The sequence below is a fragment of the Microtus oregoni genome, unplaced genomic scaffold, assembly GCF_018167655.1.
Source record: "Microtus oregoni isolate MIOR12 unplaced genomic scaffold, Mior012 000001F_ref0000356, whole genome shotgun sequence".
Classification (NCBI taxonomy): Eukaryota; Metazoa; Chordata; class Mammalia; order Rodentia; family Cricetidae; genus Microtus; species Microtus oregoni.
Genome location: NW_024543060.1, coordinates 4,122,726 through 4,150,067, shown reverse-complemented (window position 1 = coordinate 4,150,067; position 27,342 = coordinate 4,122,726). Strand labels below are relative to the sequence as shown.

The 27,342-nt window shown below is 44.3% G+C and overlaps 1 protein-coding gene across 3 annotated transcripts in view; it reads left to right on the top strand.

Annotated features, from left to right (window-relative positions):
• Msra (methionine sulfoxide reductase A) overlaps positions 1–27,342 on the top strand; it is a 317,284-nt gene that overhangs the window by 9,414 nt on the left and 280,528 nt on the right. The window contains exon 1 of one of the 3 annotated variants that reach the window (XM_041673436.1): positions 13,203–13,845. The exons of 1 other annotated variant lie outside the window; for it this stretch is intronic. Coding sequence is in view for 1 of the 2 variants with exons in the window: in XM_041673421.1 (XP_041529355.1) it covers positions 14,039–14,048 (10 nt within the window). In the remaining variant the exon portion in view is untranslated. Of the gene's footprint in view, positions 1–13,202; positions 13,846–14,023; positions 14,049–27,342 lie in introns of those variants that run through there. One more of the 3 variants, XM_041673421.1, reaches the window with a different exon arrangement.

Here is a 27,342-nt window from a genome sequence, read left to right as displayed (position 1 = left end):
CTCTCCCCTTTCTATATTTATTTATTTTGGGGGGGGGGCAGAGTCTTACTCTGTTGCCTAGGCTGACCTCAGACTCACTGTGTGACTCAGGCTTGTGTTGAACTCACAGTGATCCTCCTGCCTCAGCCTCTCCAGTGTTGGGATTATAGGCATGAACTACCACGCCTGGCTTGGTTCCTTATATTTCTGTTAGCTTTGTTTGGGTCTCTGGAGTTTCACGGTGGGTTTGTTTCTGATCTTCTACCTTTCCTGAAGGAGTTTATTTAATTCACACTATGCAATAGCAAAGGCTGACGGGAGTGAAGCTGGAGACATCCTGTTGATGCTACATTTATGAAGATGAAGAACAACACTGAGGAACAGAGTGTCTCCAGAACACATATAAAAGGAATTTTTAACATTACCATAGTAAAGTAATGGCAGTGTTGCGTTAGCTTTTGTAAGTTTTTCTTATTCTTCTTTTGATTAATAATACTGACAGTTATTTGATAGATTGCTTGGGTCAAATGCCTTGCTAACAGTTAAGAAAAACATCATTCCAACGAGGGTACCAGGTATTCTTTGGTCTACTGAACACTGCCCATTGCAAGTTAGTATCGGGCTCACCAAGTAAAACACAACAGTTCAGCTCCAGGTAGAATAATGCCCCAATGCCCTATTTTATGGAGCAGAGACATAGCAAGATCAGTTTCAGGACCATATGAATGTCTCCATAGCCAGCAGATCTCCCCTCGCTGCCCACAGTTTGTTTCTAAACCTTCCTGGTGGGTGATAGATAGCAGGGTTGGGTAGCTGTCATGGGACATACTCAAGTGAAGCAAAAGATCACCTGCTGAGCTTGCGGCACGGGAAGCTGGGTCATGTAAGGCACGCTCCTGGCACAGCTGTGAGGGTAGAAGAATTTCAGGCTCCAGGTCTGTCTTTAGGAGCACAGTCAGGAGATTGGCTGGGTGCAGGACACTGCCTTTCTTAACAGTTGTATCCGACCCATGGATGTTCAAGCGCTATGTCAGTATTTGTTGAATACATCGCTGTTGACTGTTTTTGTATTTGTTTAAAAAAATCATGTAGCCTCTGGGCATGGTGGCTTACACCTGTAATCCTAGCATTCAGGAGGCAAGAGGATTGCAGTCAAGGCCAGCCTGGGCTATACAGTGAGTTGAGGTCAGCCTGGGTTCCATAGTTAGATTCTGTTTCAAAAAAATAAACAACCACCACTAAGCACATGGCCACAGTTGTGAGGATCTATGGGTCTCTGCCAGTGTCGACTGTCTCCATCCCTGTAATCACAGAGGGCCGTGATATGGGTAGAAGGGCTCCTACCACTGTACTTTATTTGGTTTCATATAAGGCCTATGCTTTGCTATATAAAATTTAGAATAATCTTGCCCATGCCTAAGAAAATCTGCACTAGGATTTTGATAGGAATTTTGTTAAACCCGGAGATCCATTTGGAGAGAATTGATAACTTACCTTCCAGCCCAGCACCATAGCTTGTCCCACATTGATTCAGTGTGGCTTAATTTTTAGTTTTTGTTATTTCCTGTGCATAGAAAAACTCAACATGTTTGTTAAGTTCAAACTTAACTTTTGCATGTTCTTTGAAGTGTTTGTAAATGCTAATGAGTCTTTAATTTGGGTCTTCATGTGTTCATGTTCATATATACTACACATGAGTTTCTGAATGCTGAGTTTGGGGATGTTGGGCCTTCAGCCTTGCTCTATTGGCTCTAGGATTAAAAAGATATTTTTATAAACTTCTTGGAATTTCCTATACAGATTCCATGTCATCTGGAAGTACAGTTTCTATCTGTGTGTTCTTTATTATTTTTTCTTGCCTTCTTACAATGATGGAACTTTTAATACTATATATTTCCCCAGTCTTAGGAGCCAAGAGGTCAGATCATCTCTAAAGGTGCCACTAGGCACACAGTGACTCCAGGTTTTTGCAGTACTGATTACAGCCATTCTCTTCTGCTGCCCTCCTGGGAGTGTTTCCCAAATGCGTCTTCTACCAGCTTTTCATAAAGCAAGTCGTGTTGAAATATGACTGTGCTTATTTGTTTATTTTTATTGTCTGTGCCTGACGTCCAACGAAAGAACTGAGTAACTGCGAGTGAGACCACTGGACTCTAAAAGCCTGAGCCTAGGTTTCTATCATTAGGACTTCTGCAGCAAAGGCCTTTTGAAGACCTTTACGGTTTTAGAACCCTTGTTCTTCTGATGCCTCCCCTGTCTTAGCTGTCGGGTATTTGCTCACTTGATGTCATCTGGTTTATTCCTTATGAGTGTATTGCCTCACTAAGACTTAGAACCCCAGTCCTTGGCAGGCTGTACTCGAGTGTAGCAGGGAGATGAATGGAGGTGCAGCTGCCGTCCGAAGCCCCTTCCACTCTGTATTTGCACTGCATGATGGGTGGTTCAGAACTCATACTAACACTGTACCTGACTATCACCCTAGACAAGTTACTGGTGCCCAGCTCACTGTCTGCATTGCTGTCCTTCAGAGTGTTGGCAGACTGAAAAGTCATATGACTCTGGTGACTGGAAAGGGTCCAGTGGCCCCGAGTTCTCTAGGTATGAATTTGTTAAATAGTATTTATTGTATCTTGTCTACCCACGCACATCCCCTCCTCTCATCCCACCTAAGGGAATGTTAGTTCCTTTAGCTTTGTCTGAAGATTGGGAAGTCAGGGAATGAGCGAAGATGCTTCAGTCACGGGGATATGGACCATTGCAGTTCCTTCTTATTGGATGCTAATTGGCAGAGATACTACATCTGGCATCTGCGCACACATGCCATTGCAGCTTGCTGGTCTGTTCTCCACACCTGCCGCCCTCTCCTCATCTGGGCTTCTCCTTTCACTCCAGTCTCTTCCTTCAGTGAGCCACTCCAGTCTCTTCCTTCAGTGAGCCCAGTCGGAGTCGCCTCTTATTTTCTTCACTGCCCATTTTCCCTACAGCCCTGCTGTTTGATATGGTCTCTGTTGTTATCTCTCCTCTTGCACATATAGACGTGCATCTTTAGTCTGCATCTGGTGAGACCCCATTTGTTTGAGCTCTCGCACCTCCTCCTTGTCACATTACACAGTACCTATTAGTTAAACAAAAGTAAAAGCGACTGCGCCTCCACTCTGTGCTTGGAAATTGTTTGTTCGATAAATCCTATTTTGTGTGCACAGGCCAATAGATATCAGTACTAATGAGTCACCACAAACAGGGGCCTCTGTTCCCAGCTTCCCAGGAAGCGCAATTCATCCGTTTTTAGATGTTTGACTCTAACTGCTTGTGTGTGTCCAATGGCTGGCTTTCCAAACTGTTATTTATAAGAGCTCAGAGCTCTTGCCCTCTGTGTTACTCTTTGTGTTTACTATTTAGGGGAGGGATGTCTTTCTGCAAATATGGAGACATAGTGGTGGGTGCAGGAAATTGTCCCCAGGAAGCCTGCAGAAAGCATCTTTTAAAAGATCCACAGTTATCTGCAGTCTCCCCAAGGTTGTGTTAACATAAAATAGACATTGTTTTATGACTGAGAATCAAGAAATGATTTTATGATTTAACAAGTTCTGCACAGAACCTTTGCAGGCTTATCAGCACCCGAGTAACTGCCACGGAGATCACACGGCAAGATGAGCCCCTGGATTTATTGCGTTTGCTGGCTCCTTGAGTGCTGTTTGTAGGCTTCTCCCCAGGGCACCACTTTCCTCCCTTGATGCAACTCATTTCCGCTGCAGATGCAGCGCGTGATGCTGGGAAGCAGTGCCTGCTTGTTACTGCTCTGCAGGGCTTGTTATGACCACACGTCATGGTTGGTCCATATAGACGGAGCTCAGAAGTGGAGCTCAGAAGTGGACTCCCTTTGTAGTATGTGTGCACGGGTGCATGTGTGCAGGTGTGTATACGTATGTGCACATGTATTTGGATGCCAGAAGATGACCTCCTGTGCCGTTGCTTTTTGTTTGAGACAGGGTCTCTTACTCTTCTGGGGATTGCCAAACAGACTAGACTAGCTGGCCATCCAGCCCAGGGACCCAACCATCTCTAGTCTCCATCTCTCTAGTACTGGGATTATGGTTATAAGCACGTCATCATGGTTGGCCTTTATAAAAAAAATGTGGATTTTGGGGATTGAACTCAGGTCCTCATGTTTGTGAGGCAAGCATTCTACTGACCAGACTCTTTCCCTAGCCCTGGAAGTGGGTTTTCCAGTGAGGGGCTGTTGGTTTAGTGAACAAACAGGAACTTGGCCTTCACTGCCTCATTAGCTTGGTGACCTTGGATGAATGGGGGTGGTGGCAACAGCTTCCTGTGGGTGTTTCTGGAGATGAGTTAGGACAGAGCTCAGCACAGGGCCTGGCTCCTCTCGGGTGTGCCGATTCACCTAAGGACTGTTGGAGGACAGCTCGCCACCATGCTGCTACCTGGTTCTGTGAAGGCAACTAACTGCTGTCTGCTTCTCACTGCCTTCCCTGCCTCGCCTCACCGAGGGAGATGCATTGCATCCAGAGAGGTTGCCAAGCCAGTCTCCTAGTGACCTTGACCCAACATGAGTGACGGTGTGTGTTTCATTACAGTTCCCTCCTTCCTGGCTATTATTTCAATTCCAGGGAGGCTTTGGAGATAAAAATGAAAATCGGGTTTCTCCCTGAAAATTTAAGAGATCACTCCTCCGCCCCCTCCCCTACCCCATCCCTTACTGCCTTTCTCTACCTGAATGTCAGAAGGGCCATATTTTGGAGATTTTTAAAGACACCAAAGATTGCAGACTTTTATCTTAGTAACCACAGCAACAGCCTAGACTTGCAGAGTTACTTTGTATTCAGGAAAGTGGGAAACTCAGGTGCACTTGGATTCCCTGCTGATGTCCCAGTGTGCAGACATCGCCAGAGGGCTGTTACATGGCAGTGCTGTTTGGGGCCACATGACATATTTCCTTGTAGTTTTGAAAATCTCATGGGTATTTTAAGTTTAATCCATCTGATTTTGATCCAAATATAATTTACTCACAATAACAGGGAAACATTTGATACCAGAGAAGCCTGCTGGCATTCTTGAAGCGTCTCTCTGGGGAAATAAGAAATCACATTTCTTCAAGAAAGAATCACAAACCTACAAAGTCTACTTTCTGCTTATTTAACAAAGCCTGAGTTAAATATCAAATCGAGCCGTTCCAGGTCAGTTATTTATTTATTTTTCAGTGGTTCATTTTTAACCATGCAAAGGATCTTTCCTTTGAGACTTTTTTCTTCCTGCCCCTCTTATTCTGATAGTTCTCTCTGCTGTATTCCACTCCCACCCCTCTGGTCCCAAGCAATCATTTCAGACGAGTTGAGGCAATAGAACAATTTTGATGTCTGTGGATTAACAATGTCTATATTTAAGATGCTTCATATTGTCAGCAGTTTGGACAATGTATTGCCTAATTTTAGTTTGAAAGTACATTTTCTGAGAATTAGATGCTAGTCCTGCCCAAGTGTTTAGAAATTAACAAGTGTGGACTTAGGGCAAGATACAGCCAGACTTCGGACTCTTGGAAGGCATGAAACCCATGGACTGTGTGGGCATAGCCCAAGCATCTTGGGTGGCCATCTGGAAACTAGGAGTAGGGAGGGCCCTGCTGTTCTGAGGTGCTGTTCCTGAGCACCCCAGTTCCTTTTGGGGCTTCTAATGTCTCGGTTCTGCTTTCTCCTAGAATTCCAAGGATGGTTCCCAACTCTTTCTGCCACAGAGGAGTCTTTGCATGACTGACCTGACCTTGTTCTTAAGTTGTTAGGCCAGATGCTCGAGTGGGGAACTCACTCTTGCCCCACAATCTCTGCTGCCCTCTACTGCCCAAGCAAGTGGCAACAAGCCCTGCAGACCCAGCTGGGATCTGGTACCTGGATCCTTGCCTTACTCTTTGGGTCCACTCTTCCTTTAGTTCAGGAAACAAATCACAGGCAGACACTCTTCCCAAGATGACATCCCATAGGAGGTAGAATACACAGCCTGGAGGCCGACTGCCTGTCGTCAGACCTAGCTTGTCACTCCTGCTGCCCTGGCAAATTGTAGAATGTCGGGCAGGTTGGTCAGGGTTGCCTGATCTGAAAAATGGGGTTAGTAGTATTTTTTTTCTTATGAGACCTGGGGTGACAGCTTTTTGGAAAAGTATTTGCCTCAAAAGTGTGAGGATCCAAGCTCAGCGTCCTCAGAGCCCACATAAGAAACTAGCAAGGTGTGCTGCTGACAATTCTGGCAGTGCTGAGGGGGCGGGGGAGACAGGAAGCACTCACTGGCCAGCTAGCCTAGCTCACCTGGGGAGCTCCAAGCCACGAGAGAGCCCATTTCAAATAAAGATGGCCTGAGGAAATGTTATGGGATATCCTCCAGAGAAGACCACTCAGACATGGCTTTAAGCCAATAGAAAGTCTTTATTAGCTGGCAGGCCATCACACTGAGTGTTCGGGATCCCAGGGTAGCCCCAAGCCTTTCTCTGGGAGAGCTTTTAAGTGCAAAACCACATCCCAAGTTGATATGCCTCAGTTAACAAGAACAGTTAGCTAGAAGCAGAGCTACAGAAGCCAAAAAGCAAGGGTAGTACATTTAGAGACGTTTTCAGAACTATGGGTTTGGTGGATTAGGTCTTTTGTTATCTTGGCAGATGGTGCTATCTATGTGCTGAGTTTTATGGACTAAATGGTACTTCCAACATGGAGTCAGTTGTGCTAAGGTCTGGGGCTCTGTTACAGAATGACACCTAAGGCTGTGTTCTGACTTCTTTGTGCATGTATACATATATGTATGCATGTACCCCCCACTATAATCTCCCCACACAAACTTGCAAACATAGGTATGTACACACACATCTAGTTCAGATACACACATACACCCAGCATACACACACACACACTCCAAGCACACACATCCAGCACACACACATACACACCCAGCACTCATAGCACACATACCCCTAGCATACTCCCCAGTGCACACATACACACACATCCAGCACACCAAGCACACACACACTCACACACATGCACAAACACACATACACACCTAGCACACATCCAGCACACCAAACACACACACACACACACACACACACACACACACACACACACTTCCAGGGCACAAATAATATGTTTGTGAGTTGGAAGTGTTCTCAGGAAGATGGAAGTGCTGAATGAGGGCTCTGGAGTAGAGCAGGGTACATGGTTGACGCTAGGCAAATTTCAACTCTTGTTGGATCTGTTGCCTGTTTTTAGAGTTTGCTAAGGACTGGCCTCTCTCACAGTGTGAGAGACACAGTATGGTACTGATATCTAGAGGGTGAAGTATCAAATGTCACTAACACAGAGAGGAAAGCACCCCTTCCCAATCTTCTTCACCCTTCTGACTCCATCAGGGTGAAGGAATCTGCCCAGTGCTGGGCTGTTTAACCTTCTCTCCCAGGCTTGCTCACAGGCCTTGAACTTACAGATAGCTTTCCACTTGGAGAATTTGATGACATCTTTGTTTGTTAACGAATTTGCTATTTCTGGCAAATGATGTTATATGTTTAATATGACCATCTATATGAAATTAACCTATGGTACAAAGAAGTAAATGGAAAGAATTTTCTGTAAGCCATTGTGATGGCTATTCTTGGTTGTCAAGAATATCTGGAATTAACTATAAATAAACCCAAGTCACTGAGCATACCTGTGAGGGATTTTTTAGTTAATAGGATCATTTGAGATAGGAAAAATGTACCTTAAGTTCATACCAGTTGAGATTGGAAGATTCACCTTAAATCTGGATCATTTGAGGTGGGAAGACCCACCCTAAATCTAGACCACACCTTCTAGTGCCAACCTATATAAAAGATAAGGAAGAAAGACACTTCCTTCTTTCCCTGCTCGCCCTCTTTCTGCTGGCATTTCTTCATTGCATTAGAGCCAACTTCTTTGGGATCCTGACATATACTGAAGACCAGCTGAGACATCTGGCTAATGAATTCTGGGGCTTTTCTGTCTGAAAACTTTAGTCCAAAGGCTTCACAGCCATCAGTAAGTCATGTGCAAATGGAAAGGGAAGTGACATATTTATGAGTGTGCACAGTCCTGCTGCTCAGTGTCCCACACTGCACAGAGGACAGAGTCCTGACTATGTGGGAGGCTAGGATGAAAAACAGTGGAAGCAGATAATTTGAGGGTACAGAGGTAAGTGAGTTGTGGGTCAGGACTGAAGGAAGCTCGAGGAGCTGCCAGGATGCTGTGTGTGGAGAACGAGGTGTTCTGGGAAGAGAGGACACAGTGCATGAGAGATGTTGGCTGTCAACACTCTGACTTCCTTAGTGCCTGGTAGCCAGTATTCGTGTTCTCCAAGGAGACCAGCCCCTGAGAGTGGGCAGAGAAACCCTATGTGGGTGGAGCTGGAAATGCTGGAGTCAGCTGGGACCAAACTAAGAGGCTGAAGCAGCACTAGGAGCTAGAGCTGCTGGGTGCATCTGGGAGTAGATTCCAGAGGGCCTTGGTGTTTGACAAGCCTTTTGTGTAGCAGGCCAAAAGGGCCACCATGGCTATTTCAAGTGACCAGTCAGAGCACTTGTAGACATTGAAGAGAGATGATATGTTTTTAAAACGACAAGATAGCAGGCGCACCCAAAACTTACCATGTTCTCTTGTTCAGCCTGTGACTTTCGCTCGCTCGCTGCTTGTGTAGCTCCAACTCCAAACTGATTTGCAACCACTCACTCATCCTTCCTTCTGTCCAGACCCTGGCAACCATGAAAAACCTTGTGTCTACAGATCTGTCCATTGTGGATTTTTTATGTAAACAGAGCTATATAATACATGCACCTTCATCCCTGGCTTCTTTGGCTCCACCTCACTTCCATGTTTCATCCATCTTGTAGAGTATATCAGGGCCTCATCCTTTTCATTGCTGAGTAATATTCCACCATGTGTTTATATCATACTTGGCTAGCTTAGAGCTTCCTGAATTGTCCTTATTCTGACTGATGTGAATGATGCTACTCCAAACATCTGTGCACAAGCTGTGCCTATGGGTTTTAAAGTTCTCTTGAGGCGTTATCCAGGAGTGGATCAGCTGCCTCAAAAAAAAAAAACCCTTTATGCTTAATTTTTTAAAGACTTTTTTTCCAACTCTGTGTGTGTGCACGTGTGCACATGTGCGTGTGAGTGCAGTGCCCAAGGAGGCCAGAAGAGGTATCTGAGCCCTCAGAGCTGGAGTTAGAGATAGTTGTGAGCCAAAAAAGTGGATTCAGTGGGAACAGAGTTTAGAGTCTCTGCAAGAGTGGTGAGTTCTCTCAGGGGCCAGGCCATCTCTCCAGACCCTTATTGTGGGGGAATCTTAAGACTGAAAAAAACAAAATGAAACACAAATCTAAATTCTGAATAACTGACCTTTATCAGAGGCATGGTTTGCAAATGCTTTCCTGTTCTATAGGTTATTTCACTTCTATTACAGAAAAAAAAATAATTTTCTTCCTTTCTCCCCTCCCTCTTTCCTCTTCCTCTGCCCCTTCCTTCTATCCCTCCCGCTTCCCCCTCTTTCTCTTTTTCTTTTTCCAGCCAGTTGACTGTATGCTTCTTTTCTTTTTGAACTCACAAAGCCTGTTTTGTAAATGCTTTCCTGTGCCCACAGAGGTGATCATGTGGTGTCTTTTCTTTATTTTGCCAGTGCGATGTGTTGTGTTGCCCGCTTCTTGGTGTTAAACAGGCCTTGTGTTCCCAAGGTACAATGCACTTGGTCAAGGCTGGCAATCTTTTGACTACATTGCTGGATCCAGCTAGGATCTCACTAGTATTTGGTTCAGAAAATTCTCACTTATAATTATAAGAGATGTTGGTCTGTGGTGTTATTTTTAATTTTATTATTTTTTGAAATTGGCATAAAAGTATAATTATGGAGGACAAGATGAGTTTTGAAATATGCATGTTCTGCACAGTGGCCTAGCCAGACTAATCAGCATACACATCACCTCACTTGCTTATTCTGTGTGTGGCGGCAATGCTGTGGGGTTACCCTAGGCTCCCTGAAAGCACAGTGTGTTGTTCAGAACTACAGCTGTGGTGAGGAGCAGGCGGGCTCTTCAACTTCTCTGCTGATTGGATTGAACGGTCATGCGCTTTGACAATCTTCCTTAATCCCTCCCTCTCTACCATCTCAGCCCCAGGAAACCAGCGTTGTACTCTTGGCTTCAGTGTCCTTTAATGGGGCCCACGATGAAGTGAGTGGCAGGTGTCCATCATTTTGTGTCTATTTTATTTCACTGGGTACCTTCCAGGTTCATCCACTATGTTTTAGTTAACAGGATTTTCTTACTTTTAAAGAATTAGTAGTCTTCCGACTTGAGTCTATGTCTTATTTTCTTTACCCATTTGTTGATGGGGCCCCTTGACTATTGTGGAGACTGCTACAATTAACACACTAGTACAACCATCTCTTCAACATAGTGCCGCTAGATATTTACCCCGTTGCTGCTTCATTGGTTGTTCTGTGTAGCTCAGAACATCCTCAACATCCCAATCCTCCCACCTCACCTCCCATGTGCTAGGGATGACAGACTTGTGCCTCTGCACCTGTTGTTGATTACTGGCGAACCTGAAATGCTGCTTTTGTACTTGTTTTGTGTCCCCTAGCATTCCCATGCTGATCACACACTCATTTACTCCTGGGGTAGCTCCTCTCTTAGACACTGACCATGTGGCCAATATCAGGTCCCATCCTCACATCTGTCTGAGTGTTTTGATTTCTGTTCTCTTCCCTTGCTTCTTCCCTAGTCTTTGTCAGTTCTTCTTTAGTTGTTACCATAGCTTGAATGTCCCCATTAGACACATTTTGGACCATAATCCTCATTGTGAGGTATGAAAGTGGAGATGTAACTATGGGATGTGGAAGTGGAGCTTTGGTGGTGACAAGGTTAGACAAGGCCTTCAAGCAAAAGGAAGCTTCTCTGATGAGGGGTGGGAGCCACACTAATCTATGAGTATACAGATAAAGAATTTATTCAGAAGGCAGTTTGATGCTATGCAGCAAAATAATAATAATAATTAATAATAATAATAATAATAATAATAATAATAATAACTTCTTTCCTAGGGCCTAAGGCATCTCTAGTTATGGGTTCTTGGTCCAGTTTACAATTCCAGGCATGAGTTCCCTTTTATTGAGTGGGACTCAATAAGAAAGTGATTGGTTGTTCCCATAGCATTCATGCCATGGTTGCAGTGGTGTGCGTAACTTACCATGCTGACTGTTATTATAGTTCACAGGGTTCACAGCTGGCAAGACTGTTGATGACTTTTCTTCCTCTGACAGTCTGTCCAGCTAACAAGGAGGAAGCTTCTATGTCAGTACCAGCATGATTTCTCTGTCATGTGACCTGTGTCTTCAGCAATAGTCTATCGGCAAATTCTTATGGACAACCAATGGTTGACCCACTTCTTTCTAGTCTCTGTATTTTTTGAGGAATCCTGTTGTTTATTTATTCAGGTTCCCTTGTACCTTAATGAGTCCTTTCTCTTGCTGCTTTTAAGATTCTCTTTGACTTTGGCGGCAACAGTTTGATTGTGGATTTAAAATTGCTGCGGTCCTAGCCTTGTTTCATTATTCCTGTTTGAAAGAATAGCTAACATGTTGCCTGGTTTCTTTAGTGTTTTAATTTAGCCCTCATGGTGTTTCTGTAGGATCCCCTTGATCTGTCAGCTTTGTGACTTAGCAGTGTGTGTGTGCACAGTTTTATAGGACTTCAGAGTGACGCCTGTGTGCTCTCTTCTCATGACTTGTCCCCTTAGCAGATTTGCTGAACACTGTGTCTGGAGGGGTTTGGAAGACTTTCACTTTTCCTAGGCAAGTGACACATAACCTTGTCTGTGATGATGCCACATCTAGTTGGTGACCTGAATATGAAAAGATATTTTAGGAGCCCAGAGAGTGAGTCACTCATGACTTTCTGACCCTTCTTAGTTGATGAGAAAATTAGACTTGAACAGATTAAGCAAGTTTGTGACCTTGAGGTTATCCAAATGAGAAAGCAACAGACCCAAGGATGAGGACTCAGACTTCTTGACTTTCTGTGAAAGCCTGGTCATTCCAGAGCTTAGGTGTACTAAGTCTCAATTATTGATGCTGCCAACCAATCAAGCAAGATATTTTCTTTAACCAGGTAAAAGAGTGAAGTTCTACCTGGCTATTTAGTTTCCAAAAGTGCACAATGCTACAGATGAAAATAAGATATGTATGCTTATTCAGTTACCATTACCGCAAATTTAGAAAACAAGTAATGGCTAAGACTCAGATGTTACTATGTGGTCATCTATGTATACATATATATTACTAGTCTTGCTAATGTTTTATCTTCCTCTTTCCTTGATATTTCTGTTTTGAAAGGATTTATTATTTTTTCCTCCCTAAAGCAGAATTTTAGTAAGTATAGTTTACATACTGTTTCCTTAAAAATAAGAGTAAATGATCAACCAGAGCCATGTTTATTCACCAGAGGATGAGGCGTGACAGTTTAAATTTTAATCTCCATGCCTCCTTTTCTACTCTCCCATGATTCTTTGCAGCAGGGCAAGGGGAAGCAAATGTATAACGAGAGTGTTCCTAAAGTTCCATTCATCTCCCCTCATAGGGGAGCTCAGCTTGTTTGCAGGTTGAGCACATGTCACATATGGACATTTCTAGAGAACAGATTTCCCCATCTCCAAGCAGCGAACACGTTAGCTCACTGCGGGGAACATGCTAGTGATGCCTGGGAAAGGTAGGGCACCAGGAAATCTGTAAGGTGATTTGGCAGCAGCCGGTGCTGTCATGCCAGGATCTGGGTACTGCCCCACAGCTTCCTGTTTTCAGATGTATTAATTGATCCGCAAAGGACATCCTTTGGAGACAAGAATTCAGACAGACTGGCATAGCCTGGACCTCTGCCAAGACTGCTCGGAAGGTTGCCATACTGGGAGGGAAGGAGTGAGGGAGAGAGAGGGACAGGAGAGAGAGAGGGAGAGAGAGAGAGAGAGAGAGAGAGAGAGAGAGAAAGGAGGGAGGGAGAGAGAGAGAGAGAGAGAGAGAGAGAAAGGAGGGAGGGAGAGAGAGAGAGGCAGAGGGAGAGCTGAGGAAATTTTGAAAAGGCAAGACTTGGCAGAGCTCGGTCGCATCAGTCTCTTTTGTCTGTTTCTCGGCTTGAGCTTCAGAAAGGAAAACGTCCCGGGATACAGGAAAACTCACAACTTTTTGGTTTTCAAACTTAGAAAGCTTTTGAAGTCTCTTGGGCTGTTTGAGAGTGTTGGCTCTTACTATGACATTTAGTCACCAGCATTCAGGAAAAAAAATAGCCTATTTCAAAAAAGGCATCCTCCCCAGTGTCCATGCATTTGGGAAATAATGTATTTTATTTTATTTTATTTTTTTTTGCATGTATGATCATGACCGTGAGAAACAGAATTACTGTAGAAGATGGCAAACAGAATGTCTTATTAGAGAGAATTGTAGTTTTTTACAGAATAAACTTTGCTCATCAATACAAACCTGCTTTCAAATCCAATCAGACATCCTCGGAGTTATGTTTGGAGCAGCAGCTTCTAGATTTAAATACTTTCATTTTACTTAATATCCTCCCATTTCTAGATACTGAGTTTTCAAGGAGTCTTTCTAAGATTTTTATGGCAACCTGGCCAGGGAGTCCAAGTCAAAGTTGTTTCATCCATGTGTTTGAGAAAACGATGTCTTAAAGCCACAGCTTTGATTTCTGCAGCTTCATGCCATCCTAAACTACACCCCCAGCAATTAGTGACAATACCGAAGACCAGAAAGGCAAGCTGAAGACACCCGACTTCGCTTGAAGGGCAAACAGGAACTGTGAGCTTGGTCATTATTTTTTTTTTGTGTGTGTGTGTGTGTGTGTCTGTTGCGTGCATGCGCGCACGTGTGTGTGTGTGTGTGTTTGTGTGTGTCTTGCTTGAACCATTTTTGGGAGGTGGGTGGGGAGGTGGGTGGGTAGGTGTCTGTGCAGGGATGTTTGTGGTCGGTGAATTCGCGTTGTGAGGAGGAAATGAGCAAAGGTAATTTTTATGATGTTGGCAGAAATGGCTGGAGTGGTAGAGAATAGCAGTGTAAACCTTTTGGGGAAGAAGCTGTGCGCTGTATGTGAAGTAGCTGGAGGGAAAAATGTCATTAGTTTTGAGTTGACTAAGGTTTTATTCAACAATACTGTATCTTGAATCTCTCAAAATGTTTTTTTTTTTTATGGAGAAAGTTGATCGATCTTTTTAAAAATTTTACTCAGTGTTTTACTTAATATATATATATATATATATATATATATATACACACTTTTCTATCTAATTCCTTACTAATAAATAACTTGCTGTGAGGCCTGGTTATGATGCATTGTGTGAGAGTTTTGCTTTTAAACATCAGCTTTATAATAGGGGAGGCTCACAGACAGACAGGTTTTTTTTTTGTTTGTTTTGTTTTTTTTTTTTTTGTGGGCCACCTCATTATCAGAGGTATTCCAGAGTGGGAGCTGTGGGTTTAGATGATGAGCCCCTGCAATCCTCATTTTCTTTTTATCTTGTGGACCGAGAGGATACCAGGAATTCATATATTCTATATCCACCCGAGTGCCGATCATTTGGGGGAGGCTGAAAGATGTTCTGAGACCCATGCTTTTGTTTTGAGTTCGTAACCATCGATTTGTGATCCTTAGACAAAAACAAATTGTTCGTTCTATCCTGTCGATGCACGCCTTCAACGATCAATTGTCGGGGATGGTTTATAAAATTATAGAGACACCCCAGCCATCCTGGAAATGGCGTTTGGTGCGCAAAGGCTATTTTATGGCGCACGAGCGCAGGTGTGTGAAGTTAGAAAGCTGAAGAATTTTCTTCCACCTCTTTAAAAACAAACTAACCAACGTTGTGATGTTTACTGAAGTGAAGTCGCATAGTGTCTGTGTGGTTTCCCACACGACCACCTTTGTTGTGTGTGCTCTTTCATCCACTCTCCTGCGGATGTCCCTGAAACGGATGCCAAGCCAAGGGCAGCGTAATGGGCACTGGAAAGGGGCGCTTGCATGCCCAGCCGCAGAACGTTCAAGTCCACGCTGAAAACCACGTGGAGTGAAAAGGCAGCGCGGTGGGTCAGCTCAGATTCCCTAACTGTCTTCTTAGCTTCGCAGCCATTAAAAACACCCCTTTGCCACTGCGGATTTGGTTTAAGAGCATTTTCTCCCTTTCAAGTTAAGAGAATTAATATTTGCACGTTTATTTCTTAGGTTCTTTGTCGCGGATTCAGTAAAGCACCAAACTTGAGCCAAACCATTAATTGTTTTAACTAGAATAATAGAAGAAAGCATATTAAAAAACAAAGATGTTAGAATACACCTTAAATATTAATTTTTTTGTTAGTAATAGAACTGCATTTTTTATTTTAACTGTGCTTCAGATTTGGTAAATATTAGTCGCTTTATCGAACAAAGTTTCTTACCAATGTATTCTCTCTGGCCTACTTGCTATGTATCTTAAAACGAAAAAAGTTTTTTTTCGCGTGTTTGCTGTTACCTGGGTATCAATAACTCTCCCTCAAATAAGTTTTTCATATAGCTCTAGTTGAGAAATTGTATGGATAAAGTTTTCCAAAATGAACAATTCAACTTAATATATGATTCTTTCCTTTTGATCCTGTAACAACAAGCATATCAGCGTTTGTTGAGTAGCCTTGTAACGTAATAGCACGAATAGCTTAATTCTAACGTGTCTGAAGACTGTGCTCTGATTTTAAGCGAAGCCCTCCTCAGGCACATAGGCATCGCACTTGGACTTCATTCTATTTTATTAAGACAGAAATGGGTTAATATTTTACTGCTCCCCCAGGACTATTCTTGAGTTCCATTTCAGTGTGGGCACCTAAATATCCAAGCACATTGTTCTGTAATCGAATGCAAACCTCTCAGGGGGCTTTCATCCAGTATTTTATAATTATTCATTCATGTATTCAACAAATGTTTACTGAGCACCCACTTATGTATGCTAATATTTTACCGATGGAGTTATTCTGGGTGACTGGGAAGGAAGTCTGTCAGTGAATGGAAGAGAGAACAGACTTCACACCAAGCTCAAAAGGCCTGGACAGAAAAAAAGCAGTGTTGTTATGGGATTTATTTCAATATATTAAAGGATGTTCACGTTTATTGTGCAATATACACATTCTAGGGCACTGTTCTAAAAATAAAATGGAGGTTCGCTCTAGTCTACCCGGTTTGAAAAGTGTAGCTTTCACCGCTGTTTTGGATGCCACATTTCCGTGATGAAAACACTTCAGTGGTTCGGGTTGTCTTCTGTATGTGTGGGGTGAACACTGCCAGACGTAGATGGGGTCGGGCCCTCTGCTCACATTAGAATCTACCTGTGTTACCACAGGCTCACTGGGCTCTCAGAGACGCACCTTTCACATAGAACGGTGGATGTTTAGAATGGTCTTCTTTCATTTGCTTTGTTTTCCGTTGTCTCATAGACGAGGACCAAGAGGCCAGTCTGGCCTGGCTAAGCCATCATGGTCTCTGAAAGTGTGTTTGCAAAGGGGTGGTGTTCTTCAGAGGGAGCAATGAGTCTCCCCTCTGTATTCTGCAGGAGTAGGGGGGCTGGCTTGTTCTATCCCCTGCATTGAACTCAGCGACTTAACTTTATTCTGTATGTAAATAAAGTGGAGGTGCAGGCTCTGAAGAGGAGTTAGACATCACGTGTGTTAGGGGTGAGCTAGGAAGTTATGATGGTGGCCCTGATGCGGCCCATGGGATAATGATGGACAGAGAGGCTCAGTACAGGTGCCTAAGGTTCAACATTCAGAAAGCCTGTTCTAGCCAGACAAATGACACCTAATTAATCCTACTGTAGCTGGGTGTGTAGGGGACACAGATAACTGATAAATGCTTATTTCCCTAGAGTGGGCCAAAACCTCCTGCTTAGTTCCATCTGCAAGACCAGCACAGGGATGGGCATGCCGCCATGACCACTTAGTAAGTCCCACGAAAGGAATGAGGAGCCTGGTTCTCATCTCATTTTGACCCTCATGCTTGAAAAAGAGAAAATTCAATTTGCTTGTTTTTAATCTTGATTTTGCATTGCTGGTTCTGAATTTAGAGAGGGGTGGAGCTTAGCTCCCCATTCATCGTGATGTGACTATGTTAGACTCCCCCAAGGTCACCACTGGGGACTATGTAAAATAAAGGCCACATGGAAAAATGAGTCCTGACCCTTCTCCAGCTGGCCACTCAGTGTCCCGCGTTCTTCCTGCTTCAAGGGTGCCCACAGCTCAGGTCTGACCCTCTAGTGTCTGGGCACTCCATCTTGAACTGTAGGAGGCTCTCACCCTCTGTATCCACGCTGTCCTTTTCTCCACTCCTGTCAGCACCTCTCCTGTCTCTTCTCCCACTATTCACCTCAAGCTACTGTCTTCCATTTGAAAAGATCAAGCTGCTCTCCAGAAGCGGGTGTGCTCACTTCCTTCGTGCTCAGAGAAACTCTTCCTTTGAAGCAGTCTTGCCCATCATGCACACAGAGAGAAAATGTCTGCAGAGCTTCGGCAGCCTGGCCGGAGAGTTTGGCTCTGTCCTTTAGGCATGGGCAAACATCCAGCTTTCCACCTGTGAACAGGGTTCCTGGTATCTCCTGCAAAGGCTCTAGGGAGGAGGAATGAGGGAATGCACACAGAGCACTTCGTATGGGACAAGTTCAAGTACGACAGTAAGCCATCTCTAATTGTTTCGTCTTGTGTTTCTCTGGAGTGTCCACCAGGGCACCCCCCTGATGAAACAGTAGGCTGTCCCAGGCTATCCCAGTCGAAGTTCATTTGTCACACCAAGCAATGTCTTAAGCATCCCTCCCACTTCTGTTTAGAGAACTTTCTGGAGTCATGCTTTGGGGTGGGTCTGCTGGTAGCAGCCTTCTGGTTTCTCCTCAGTCTGGCATTTAGACTGTTTGGGTTCCCCTTTTAATTTTGAAAGACATGCTATCTTTGTGTGTGTGTATGCGTGTATGTATGTATATATAGCATGTTTCATGTTTTTGTAGGTGTGTGCATATGTGAGTGTGGGTTTATATGCATATGCGTGCATATGGAGGTTGACACTGGGCGCCTTCTTCAATTGCGTGGCACCCTAATGTTTGAGACTTGGGCTCTTACTGAACCTGGAGCTCACAGAATAACTAGGTTGACTGGCCAGTGAACTCCAGCCACTGTTACAGATGTATCACTGCCAGGCCTTTTATATGGATACTGGGGATCCAAACGCAGCTCTTCATGCATGTGCAGCCATCTCTCCAGCCCTCGCTAAAGGACATCTTTGCTGGGTATAGAATTCTAGGCTGATATAGGTTCTTTCTTTCAGCCTTTTGTGTCCCTTTATACTTTGTGGGTTCTGATGGAGATCTGCTGTGTTTTGCCTTTGTAAGATAGTACCATTCCTTTCAAAATCTTCCTTCTTGTCTTCAGTTTTCAAGGAGTTTGATTAAGATATGTCTTACTCTACATTTGTCTGGTTCATTCTGTTCTAGGCTCATTCATTTTCTTGAATATATAGGTTGTATCTTTTTCTGAATTTGGGAAATTTTCACCCATTATTTCTTCAATTACTTCTAGAATATGAATGTCAGAACTTTTGTTACACTCCTATCTTATCTGTGTTTAAATTGTGTGAGTGTGTGTATACGTCTGTGTGTGTTTCTATATGTTTCCATGAGGGCAGGTTCTTACATAGACCAGAGGAATTGGAGCTCTCTGGAGTCACAGGTGGTTGTAAGCCACTCGACATGGGTGCTGGGAACTGGTCAGGTCCTTCACAAGAGCAGTGTGTCTCCTAACCTCTCAGATATCTCACCAGGTCCCTTCCCAATCCCTTGGTTATTTTTTCTTTCTTTTTCTATTGTTTGGATCTCCAGATTCACAGATTCATTTGTTTGTCATTGAACACAGCTAGTGAGCTTGAGCGTGTACTGCGTTTTATTTGCTCTGTCTTTACTGAGGTGTTCTGTCTTTCCCATTTGTTTCCTGTGTGCTTGTAATCTTTAACTGTACATTTTATGCTGCCACGTTTCAATTTGTCAGATAGCCTCAACACCAAGTTGCTTGGTCGTTGGTATTCTTTAATTGTGTGTGTGTGTGTGTGTGTGTGTGTGTGTGTGTGTAGGTCAGAGGACTACTTGTGAGAGTTGGCTTTCTCCTTCCACTCTGTGGGTTATGTGTATGGAACTCGGTTCATCAAGCTTGGTAGCAAGTGCTCTTTACCACTGTGTCATCTTGCCAGGCTGGATTTGGCATTTTTAACCATCTCTGGTACAAATGAAGATTTTTCTTGGCTTTTGGTAGGACTAGTGATTTTTGACTCTATCCTAGACATTTTGGGCACTTCATGTAAGCTTTAGCATCTTTTCCAAGTCTTCAACACTGAGCCATGTGGGAAGCGGGCACCGTCTTCTCTCTGTGAGTTAGGGAGAAGTCCATGATCTTCATCAACTCTCATGGACAACCCAGGATGTGAGGGACCTGCTCAGTGCTGGCTGGAGTGAAGCATGGCCTTCAGTAGTAGGTGATGCTCTTATTTTATTTGTTTTAAAGTATTTTAAATTATTTGTTTATATTTATTTTATGTTCATTGGTGTTTTGTCTGTATGCATGTCTGTGTGAGGATGTTAGAGCCTCTGGAACTGGAGTTACAGACAGTTGTGAGATGCCATGTGGGTGCTGGGAATTGAACCCTGGGTCTTTTGGAAGAGTAGCTAGTGCTCTTACCCACTGAGCCATCTCTGCAGCCCCAATGCTGTTATTTTTGTGGTTGCTTTTGAACTTGATGTTGTGGTTGCTTTTGAACCTGAACAGGGCCTGGGTGGGCAATATAGTCCTTAAATACAGTTTATGTGGGTGCAGTGTTATGGTTTTTCTTGTGTGTGTGTGTGTGTGTGTATGTGTTGGTGTGCTGCTATTTTTTGTAGATTTTCTTTTATATGTATGAATATTTGTACTGCATGTATGTATGCACACCATGTGATTGTCTGGTTCCCATGGAGCTCAGAAGAGGGCATGGGATCTCCTGGAACTAGAGTTACAGATCATGAGCTGCCCTGTGGGTTCTGGGAACTGACTCCAGGGTCCCTGTAAGATCAACAAGTGTTTTTGACCACTGGGCTCCCTCCCACCTTAGTGCAGTGTGTGTTTGGTGGCACAAACCCTCAAAGCAGGAACTGAGCCTGCTCTAATTTCTCAGTTCTCTGTGATTAGTGTGTGTGCTGATAGTCACTAGCACACCTAATAAAAGACATCAAAAGATAAAATAACAGTTTCTGCTTTATTAACTTTGGAATTTTTCATAGTTCCCTTAACTAGGGAGCATTTTGTGTATGTGTGTGTGTGTGTGTGTGTGTGTGTGTGTGTGTGTGTTTTGTGTGCATGCAGATGTGTGGGTGTTCATGTTTGTGGATGTGCATACACATGGGGTTGAGGCCTAAGGTCAATCAATGCTGGATGTCTTCCTGGCTGCTTTTCACTTTCTTTACCGAGGAGCATGGCTGCCTGAGCTGGAAGATGTAGCTGGTCTAGCTAGTCAGCCTGCCCTGAGGATCCTGTACTTTGGTCTGGCAAACACTGGGATTACAGGAAAGCTGCCACACCTACCTGGCTTTTAAGTGGGTTCTCTGGATACCAACTCCAGCCCACATGTGGCGAGTGCCTCATTCACTCAGCCACCTTTTCCAGTCTTTGAAAAATCCTACCGGGATAGGTTTTTCATTCCCCTCCTCAGCAACACATCATGAGTTTTGAGGTGATATTTACAGCTTGTCTATAGAGGCAGCCCCGGGTCTTAGAAAGGCTTGTCTGGAGAGGTGGACCTGACTGAATGCGGTAAGCGTGTCACTGATGGAGATCTTTATTTGCGGAATAGGCTCTGCTTTCAGACCTTACCGATGATGTGTGTCTCTGAGGTCATAGGTCTTCAGATCTCTCTGGGCACCTGTCCCTGGCACTGTCCATACGGGATCTCAGTAGTGGATCCATTACTAAGTGATCTTGGGGAAAAATTCCTCAAACTCTAATGATCACTGTTTCCTGTCAGTAAAACGGCTGTCCTAATACCTGTATATAAGGGTTGGCAAGAATACCAAATGGAGCACCGTGCCTGGAGCTATTTAGCTGATGGGTCCGACACAGGCACGAGTGATAATGATCTAGTTTAGCTCCCCAAGCACATGCTGGTGATGGATAATGGTGCTGTGCCTGATGCTCATGCTTCTTAGCTGCACATGCCAAGAGACTATGTGAGTATCTTTTAAAAATGCTTAAAGCATGTTTACTCAGGAAAAACTTTCAAGTACAGAGAATAAGGCAGAATGAATACCCAGTTACCCATTATCCCAGATGAACACATTCCTGTACTTATTTTCTTCAGGTATTTTTAATTTTTTTTAAGAAGTGAGATCATTTGAGATGTAAACTAAAGCCTGAAGTTGGCAACTTTCTGGTACATACTTTGTAGTGTTAGCTAGACACACTGTATACAATGTAACTTTTGTGTTACCCAATTACAACTTACACCAGCTTTAAAATGGTGTGGAACTGTTGCTATTTCCTGTTTTGCAAAGTCAGGTAGTTTTGAGATTTATCTATGCTGACAGCATGGGTCCATTGCAGTCCATGCATTTGGTGGATGGATATTTGGGTCTTTGCCTAATGCTAAGGATGCTGTCATACTTTCCCCTGACTGATCACCTGCCTGTACATGGGCCACCTTGGGCAAGACCTGAACTTGGGTTCTCACTGCTGAGGACGTCCGCTTGCCCCTGTAACACAGGCTTATACTTCTAGGCAACTGCCCCTGGGGAGGGAACAGCTCGCTTCATCTTCATCCACACCTGCCTGTGTCCAACTTTAACTCTGAGCCAATCTAGTGGCCAGAGTATATTTTGTTGTTGTTTTTATCTCTGTGCTTGCTTGCTTAGTGGGATAGAGTATCTTTCTGTATCAGTAATTTATATTTCCTTTTCTGTATATTATATAGCCTCTTTATAATTTTCTCTTGGCTGCTTTGTCCTTATAAATTTGTAGCATGCTTTGCAATGAGTCCTTTATTATATGCGTTATGAGTTGAAAATGTCTTCCTAATCTCTGCTCTATATTTCATTTTTCTTGGCGGTGCCTTTCTTTTAAAAAACATGGTTTCAAGTAGTCCAGGCTGGCCTTAAACCAGGCTGGTCTTGAACTCCTGATTCTCCTGCCGCTAACGCCCAAGTGTGGGATTACAAATATGTATCATGTACTCTTTGTGGTGACTGTTGAAATAAACTATGGCATATGTTTAAAATATTGAAGTGCTTTCACTTTTTGTTTTCAGAGACAATTTTCATCACAATAAATGCTTGTAGCCCATGCTCAAAATGGACTAACTGATATTTCTTTCAATGGGCTGCAGTTGTATCCTCTTAATAGTTAGGGGATAAAGTTCGAATTTTCCACATAGACTTGCTCAATTTCCGATTCCTGCTTCCCAGGAGCCAGTCTTGGAGCCCATGGCTCCTGTGAAGTTTTGTTGACTGAGCTCTTAGACCGCAGCAGCAATGCAAGCGCTGTCCCAGCCCACTTGCAGCTTACCAAACAGGAGCTCTCTGCCCTTAGAAGAAATGCCAACCTTTTCTATACAGAGAGTGTACTCTGTGCTGCGGGTGCTTTCCCCTTCCCCTCTTAGTTCTTCTAACAAAATAAATTAATTGAGAAAAGCAAACTGTTGGGGCCAGTGGGGCTGAGTTGTGGCTGAAGCTCTCGTGGTCTTTTGTTGTGCAATCAAGTAGCACTTACTTACCCAGGGTGCTGCCCTCCCACCCAAACAAAACCCTCTTAATCTCCCAAATCACTTTGCAAAACAAAAGAACACAGGGAGGATGCAGACAAGAAGGGGCGGGGCGGTGGATGGGATGCTCTGGGCACTGCCCCTCTGTTCACTTGCTGATTACTGCAGAAATCTGTTTAGGAAGCTTTATAAAACTTCGTAAAGTTTCTGCAGGCACTTTCTTTACCTCTCGACAGGGATCTTGGTTGTCAATAAAGTCCTGAGTAGGAACTAATAACTGGTGAGAGCCAAGTCTTGCCAAACTAGGCTTGCTGGGCCTGTCTTTCAGACAGGATCTGGGAGGATTGCCCTCCCCAAGGGCGGAGCCTGGTTCTCCCTTGGTGCCTACTGACTCTTGAATTTGATCCCTACTCAAGTCTGTGAGTGAGCTGTAGACAGAAAGGTGGGGGTACCTGGGAAGGGTTCCCTTCTCTTGGAGCCTTGGGTCCTTCTTCCTGCCTTGCTGAATTTCTCCTCCATGCTAGCATCTTTGTACACCTGCCTTCTGTGTCTCAGTTTAAGTCTTATAAAGAGCGTACTAAAGTAATGCTACATGTAATTGCAGACTCTCCGTTTTCATGTCCTCTAAGCTACAGACAGACAGACTCCCCCCCCCCCCCCCCAATAGGTAAGACAATTGTAGCTCAGAGAAGTGCAGCCTGGCCTTTTTGGTGAAAAGGTTAGCACTCAGATGAAGCCTTCTGTCTCCAACTCCATTCTCTTGCTGTCTTTTAGCCACTTCACTCTGTCAGGGGCTCAGTAGGAGAATAATGTGCTATGTGCATGCACATGCTTTGTGTGAGTGACTGTGTGTGTGTGTGAGTGAGTGACTGCGTGTGAGTGTGTGTGTGAGTGACTGTGTGTGTGTGTGTGAGTGACTGCGTGTGTGTGTGACTGCGTGTGAGTGTGTGTGTGTGTGTGAGTGACTGTGTGTGTGTGAGTGTGTGTGTGACTGCGTGTGAGTGTGTGTGTGTGTGAGTGACTGTGTGTGTGTGAGTGTGTGTGTGTGTGACTGCGTGTGTGTGTGTGAGTGACTGTGTGTGTGTGAGTGACTGTGTGTGAGTGTGTGTGTGTGAGTGACTGTGTGTGTGTATATAGGTGCAAACGCAAGTGTGTGCATGTGTGTATGGAGGCCAAAGAATTTTCTTAGGTGTCTTTGCTCGGGCACTGTGCATGTTTTGGGTTACATAGTCTTTCATTGTCCTGGAAGTCACCAAGTGGGCTAATCTGGCTGGCCAGTGAGCCAAAGAAATCCACCTATCTCTCCCTCCTCCGCACTGGGAGTATAAATGCCCACTACCAGAGTTGACCTGTTTTTCCTCCTTCTTTAAGTGGGTTCTAGATCAAATTTGGGTTCTCATGCTTACAAGGTAAGCACTTTACCCCAGCTGAGCAATCTCCCTAGCGCAAGATGCTGCTGCTTCTGCTGTTAGTGTCTCCCACTTCCCTTTACTCTACTTCCCTTTCTTTTCTTTTCTTTTCTTTTCTTTTCTCTTTTTCCTCCTTCTCTGTGCTTGTACCTCCTCCAATAGGGAACATGTGTCCTTTGGTAAGTCCCAGGTCATTCATCCATTCACCTAACCCATAAGTCAGTCTGTCCTCCTCATCCTATCTGAGTCCCTCAGGGTTAAATGATGAGATAGCTCTCAGTGGGGTGGAGAAGATCAACAGATGCCTAGACACAGCCTGGTATGCCACCATTGTGACAGCAGAGGAAGAATGGCCAAGGTTGTAGGTCTGTTCACTCTCTGGCTTGTTTCTCTCTATATAGAAAGGTACAATAGAGAGCATGGACTTAGAGAATATGCAATCATCTTGGATATGTGTGTGTGTGCGCGCATATATAAACATATCTCTCTGTATATATGTGTACGTATGTTTACATACAATTGGGCCATCTTTTTTAGTCCTCGTTTTTATAGTTATTTACTCAGTGTTTCATTACATGCATACACATAGGCACATACATACAAACAGCTATTAAAAAAAAAAAAACCAAACAAACAGAGGCCAGAGAGATAGCTCAGCTATTACAAGCAGGTTCGTCCTTCCTGGAAGATCTGAGTTTGGTTCCCAGTATCCCCATTGCTCACATCTTTACCTCCAGGAGGCCCGCTGCCCTCTCTGGCCTCCATGAGCACTTCCACTCGTGTGCAATATATGCAGCACACACGCGCACACCCAATTAAAAACACAAAGTACTTCAAATTCTTTAAAATTGTCCAGTAAGGAGATCATTGGACTGGTCTCTTTGTGGCTAGATGAGTGAGATCGTCCAGGCTGAGTCCCGGCTTCCCAGATGAGCTGTGTTCTATGTGGAGGCCCACAGCAGGGTTGGCTGCACCATCGGCTCAGAACGTGCCCCCCCACACCACACACACACCATCTCCCACCCATGTTCCTGTTAACGCTTCAAAAGAGCAGATCTGTGAGGATGCAGTTTGGTTGTTTCTGGAAATATATAAAGGAGGAGGAGGAAGAGGAGGAGGAGAAAAAGAAAGAAAACAAAAAGCCAGTGTACTCTTTAAATAAAGAAAAGCGAGTTTTAGCTCCAAGCATGTTTTTCTCATTTTCTTAATGCTTATTCTCCTTCTGAGAGCTCATTACAAAAAAAAAAAAAATGACAGTAGCTGTCCCTTGACTGGGCCAGGGGATGCCTTAGCTCCCAGATCAAGGCCAGAAGAGCGGGCAGAACTGTACCTAAGTGACCCCAGGTAGTTGGCAAGCTATTCTGCTTTTTGAAAAGACCTCCAGGGAGCACCCTAATCTCCATCGCTTCTCCTTCCCGGTGTTTAATAACCTTTGCTGCCAGGAAGCTCTTCCATTTAACCTAGTTCTCCCTTGACACAGTCAATCCCATTTCTCTTGTTGTCCTTGGTGGCGACAGAATAGCGGGTCATTATCTTCTTGATGATACCCTTAATGTTCTTGGGGATGAGGGAGGTTTCTGAGAGCCTACACTTCTGCAAGTGAGATAAATATAAACCCCCTTTCTCCCTCACCTCTTTCTCAAGGGCCTTATTTAGAAACAGAACCACTGACATTTTTGCCCTTGAGTCTCTGGTTCCAAATTAGGCCCATTTTGGGCAGTCATTGCTTCCGGTGGACCCTTTCATCTGTTTCCTTGCAGGTGATTCTCCCCGCCCGCCCCCCTCCCCCCCTTTTAACTGCTGTAGCACGATTAATAAAAACCCAGAGACAGATATTGGGGTTCAACATGAAGATCAGAAAAGCAAAGCAGCCAAGCCACTAGAGAGCTCTTACCTTTTTTAAATCTTCAGGCTGAAAGAGAGTGAGTTCCTGTCTCATTCTGCCTTATATTCCTCTCTAGTGCTGGGATTTAAGGCGTGCATCACCACTGCTAACTAGTGTGGCTGCTGGCATTAAAGGTGTGTGCCATCACTGCCTGGCCTGTATGGCAAGCTTTATTATTTATTAAAATAGAAATGAAATACCACTACCAATTGCTGCTTGCTGACCTGGCTGTGAGGCCTGTTCTAGAGGCAGCAGGATATGAAGAGCAGTTCCTTCTCACATACCTGGAGGGAGGAACCCAAGACCTCTGCCCGGGATGGTCCTCTGACATACCCATTTCTTCTTCATGGACACATTTTCCTACTCCTGGTTTACATTCTAGTTGCTTATGAAATTTGATCAAAATGAGCCATCCATCCCACTTTTATGCACGTATACAATGTGTTTTGATCATGCCCTCCCTCTTCGCCTCCAATTCCTCTTAGACCCTCCAGTTATATCTCCCTCCCAACTTCATGTTCTCCCCACAGCCCCTGCTCTCAAAAGAACTCATTGAGTCTAATTAATGCTGCTGGCATGTGCGTGGGTATAGAGTCATCCCCTGGAGCATGGGGAGCCTACCAGGGGCCACATCCCTGAAGAAAGATGACTCTCCCTCTAACCTCAGCCATCAAATGCTAATAACACATCAGTTGGCAGTAGGGCAGTGTGGAGACCGAACCTAGAGCCGTGTTCTTTTTTCTTGGTTTATCTTATAAATAACCAGTCAGCCTTGTTCTAAAAGTGATGGGTGAACCCATCTGTCTCCGCTCAGTTCCTGTGAAGGGGCATGATCCGTCTTCAGGTGGCCTCCCCCTTTACCATCAGCATCTGCCATCCTTAAACTGCTTGGTGGTTGGCGGCCACATCAGCTTCTGGGACTTTTGCCTCATTTTATTTTATCCCACTTTAGTTTTCATTGTTTTTCAGTTCTCTTTTCTCTCTGATCCTTCCACTGAAGCATAAAAGCAGCACAGTGCTTTCTCGTGGCTGCCAGCGCGTAGGCAGCCCTCCCACCTCGGCTGCCAAGCTCTTAGCAGATGAAATAAAGGTCTATTTATAACTGGTCTCTGATGGATTTCCTCCCTACCTGTGGTTATGCTCCATCAGCAGGTGTGCCGAGCAGATGGAGGAGGGTTTTAATTTTTTTTTTTTCAGTTCAATTAGATCAACTCTCCAGGTTCAGACCA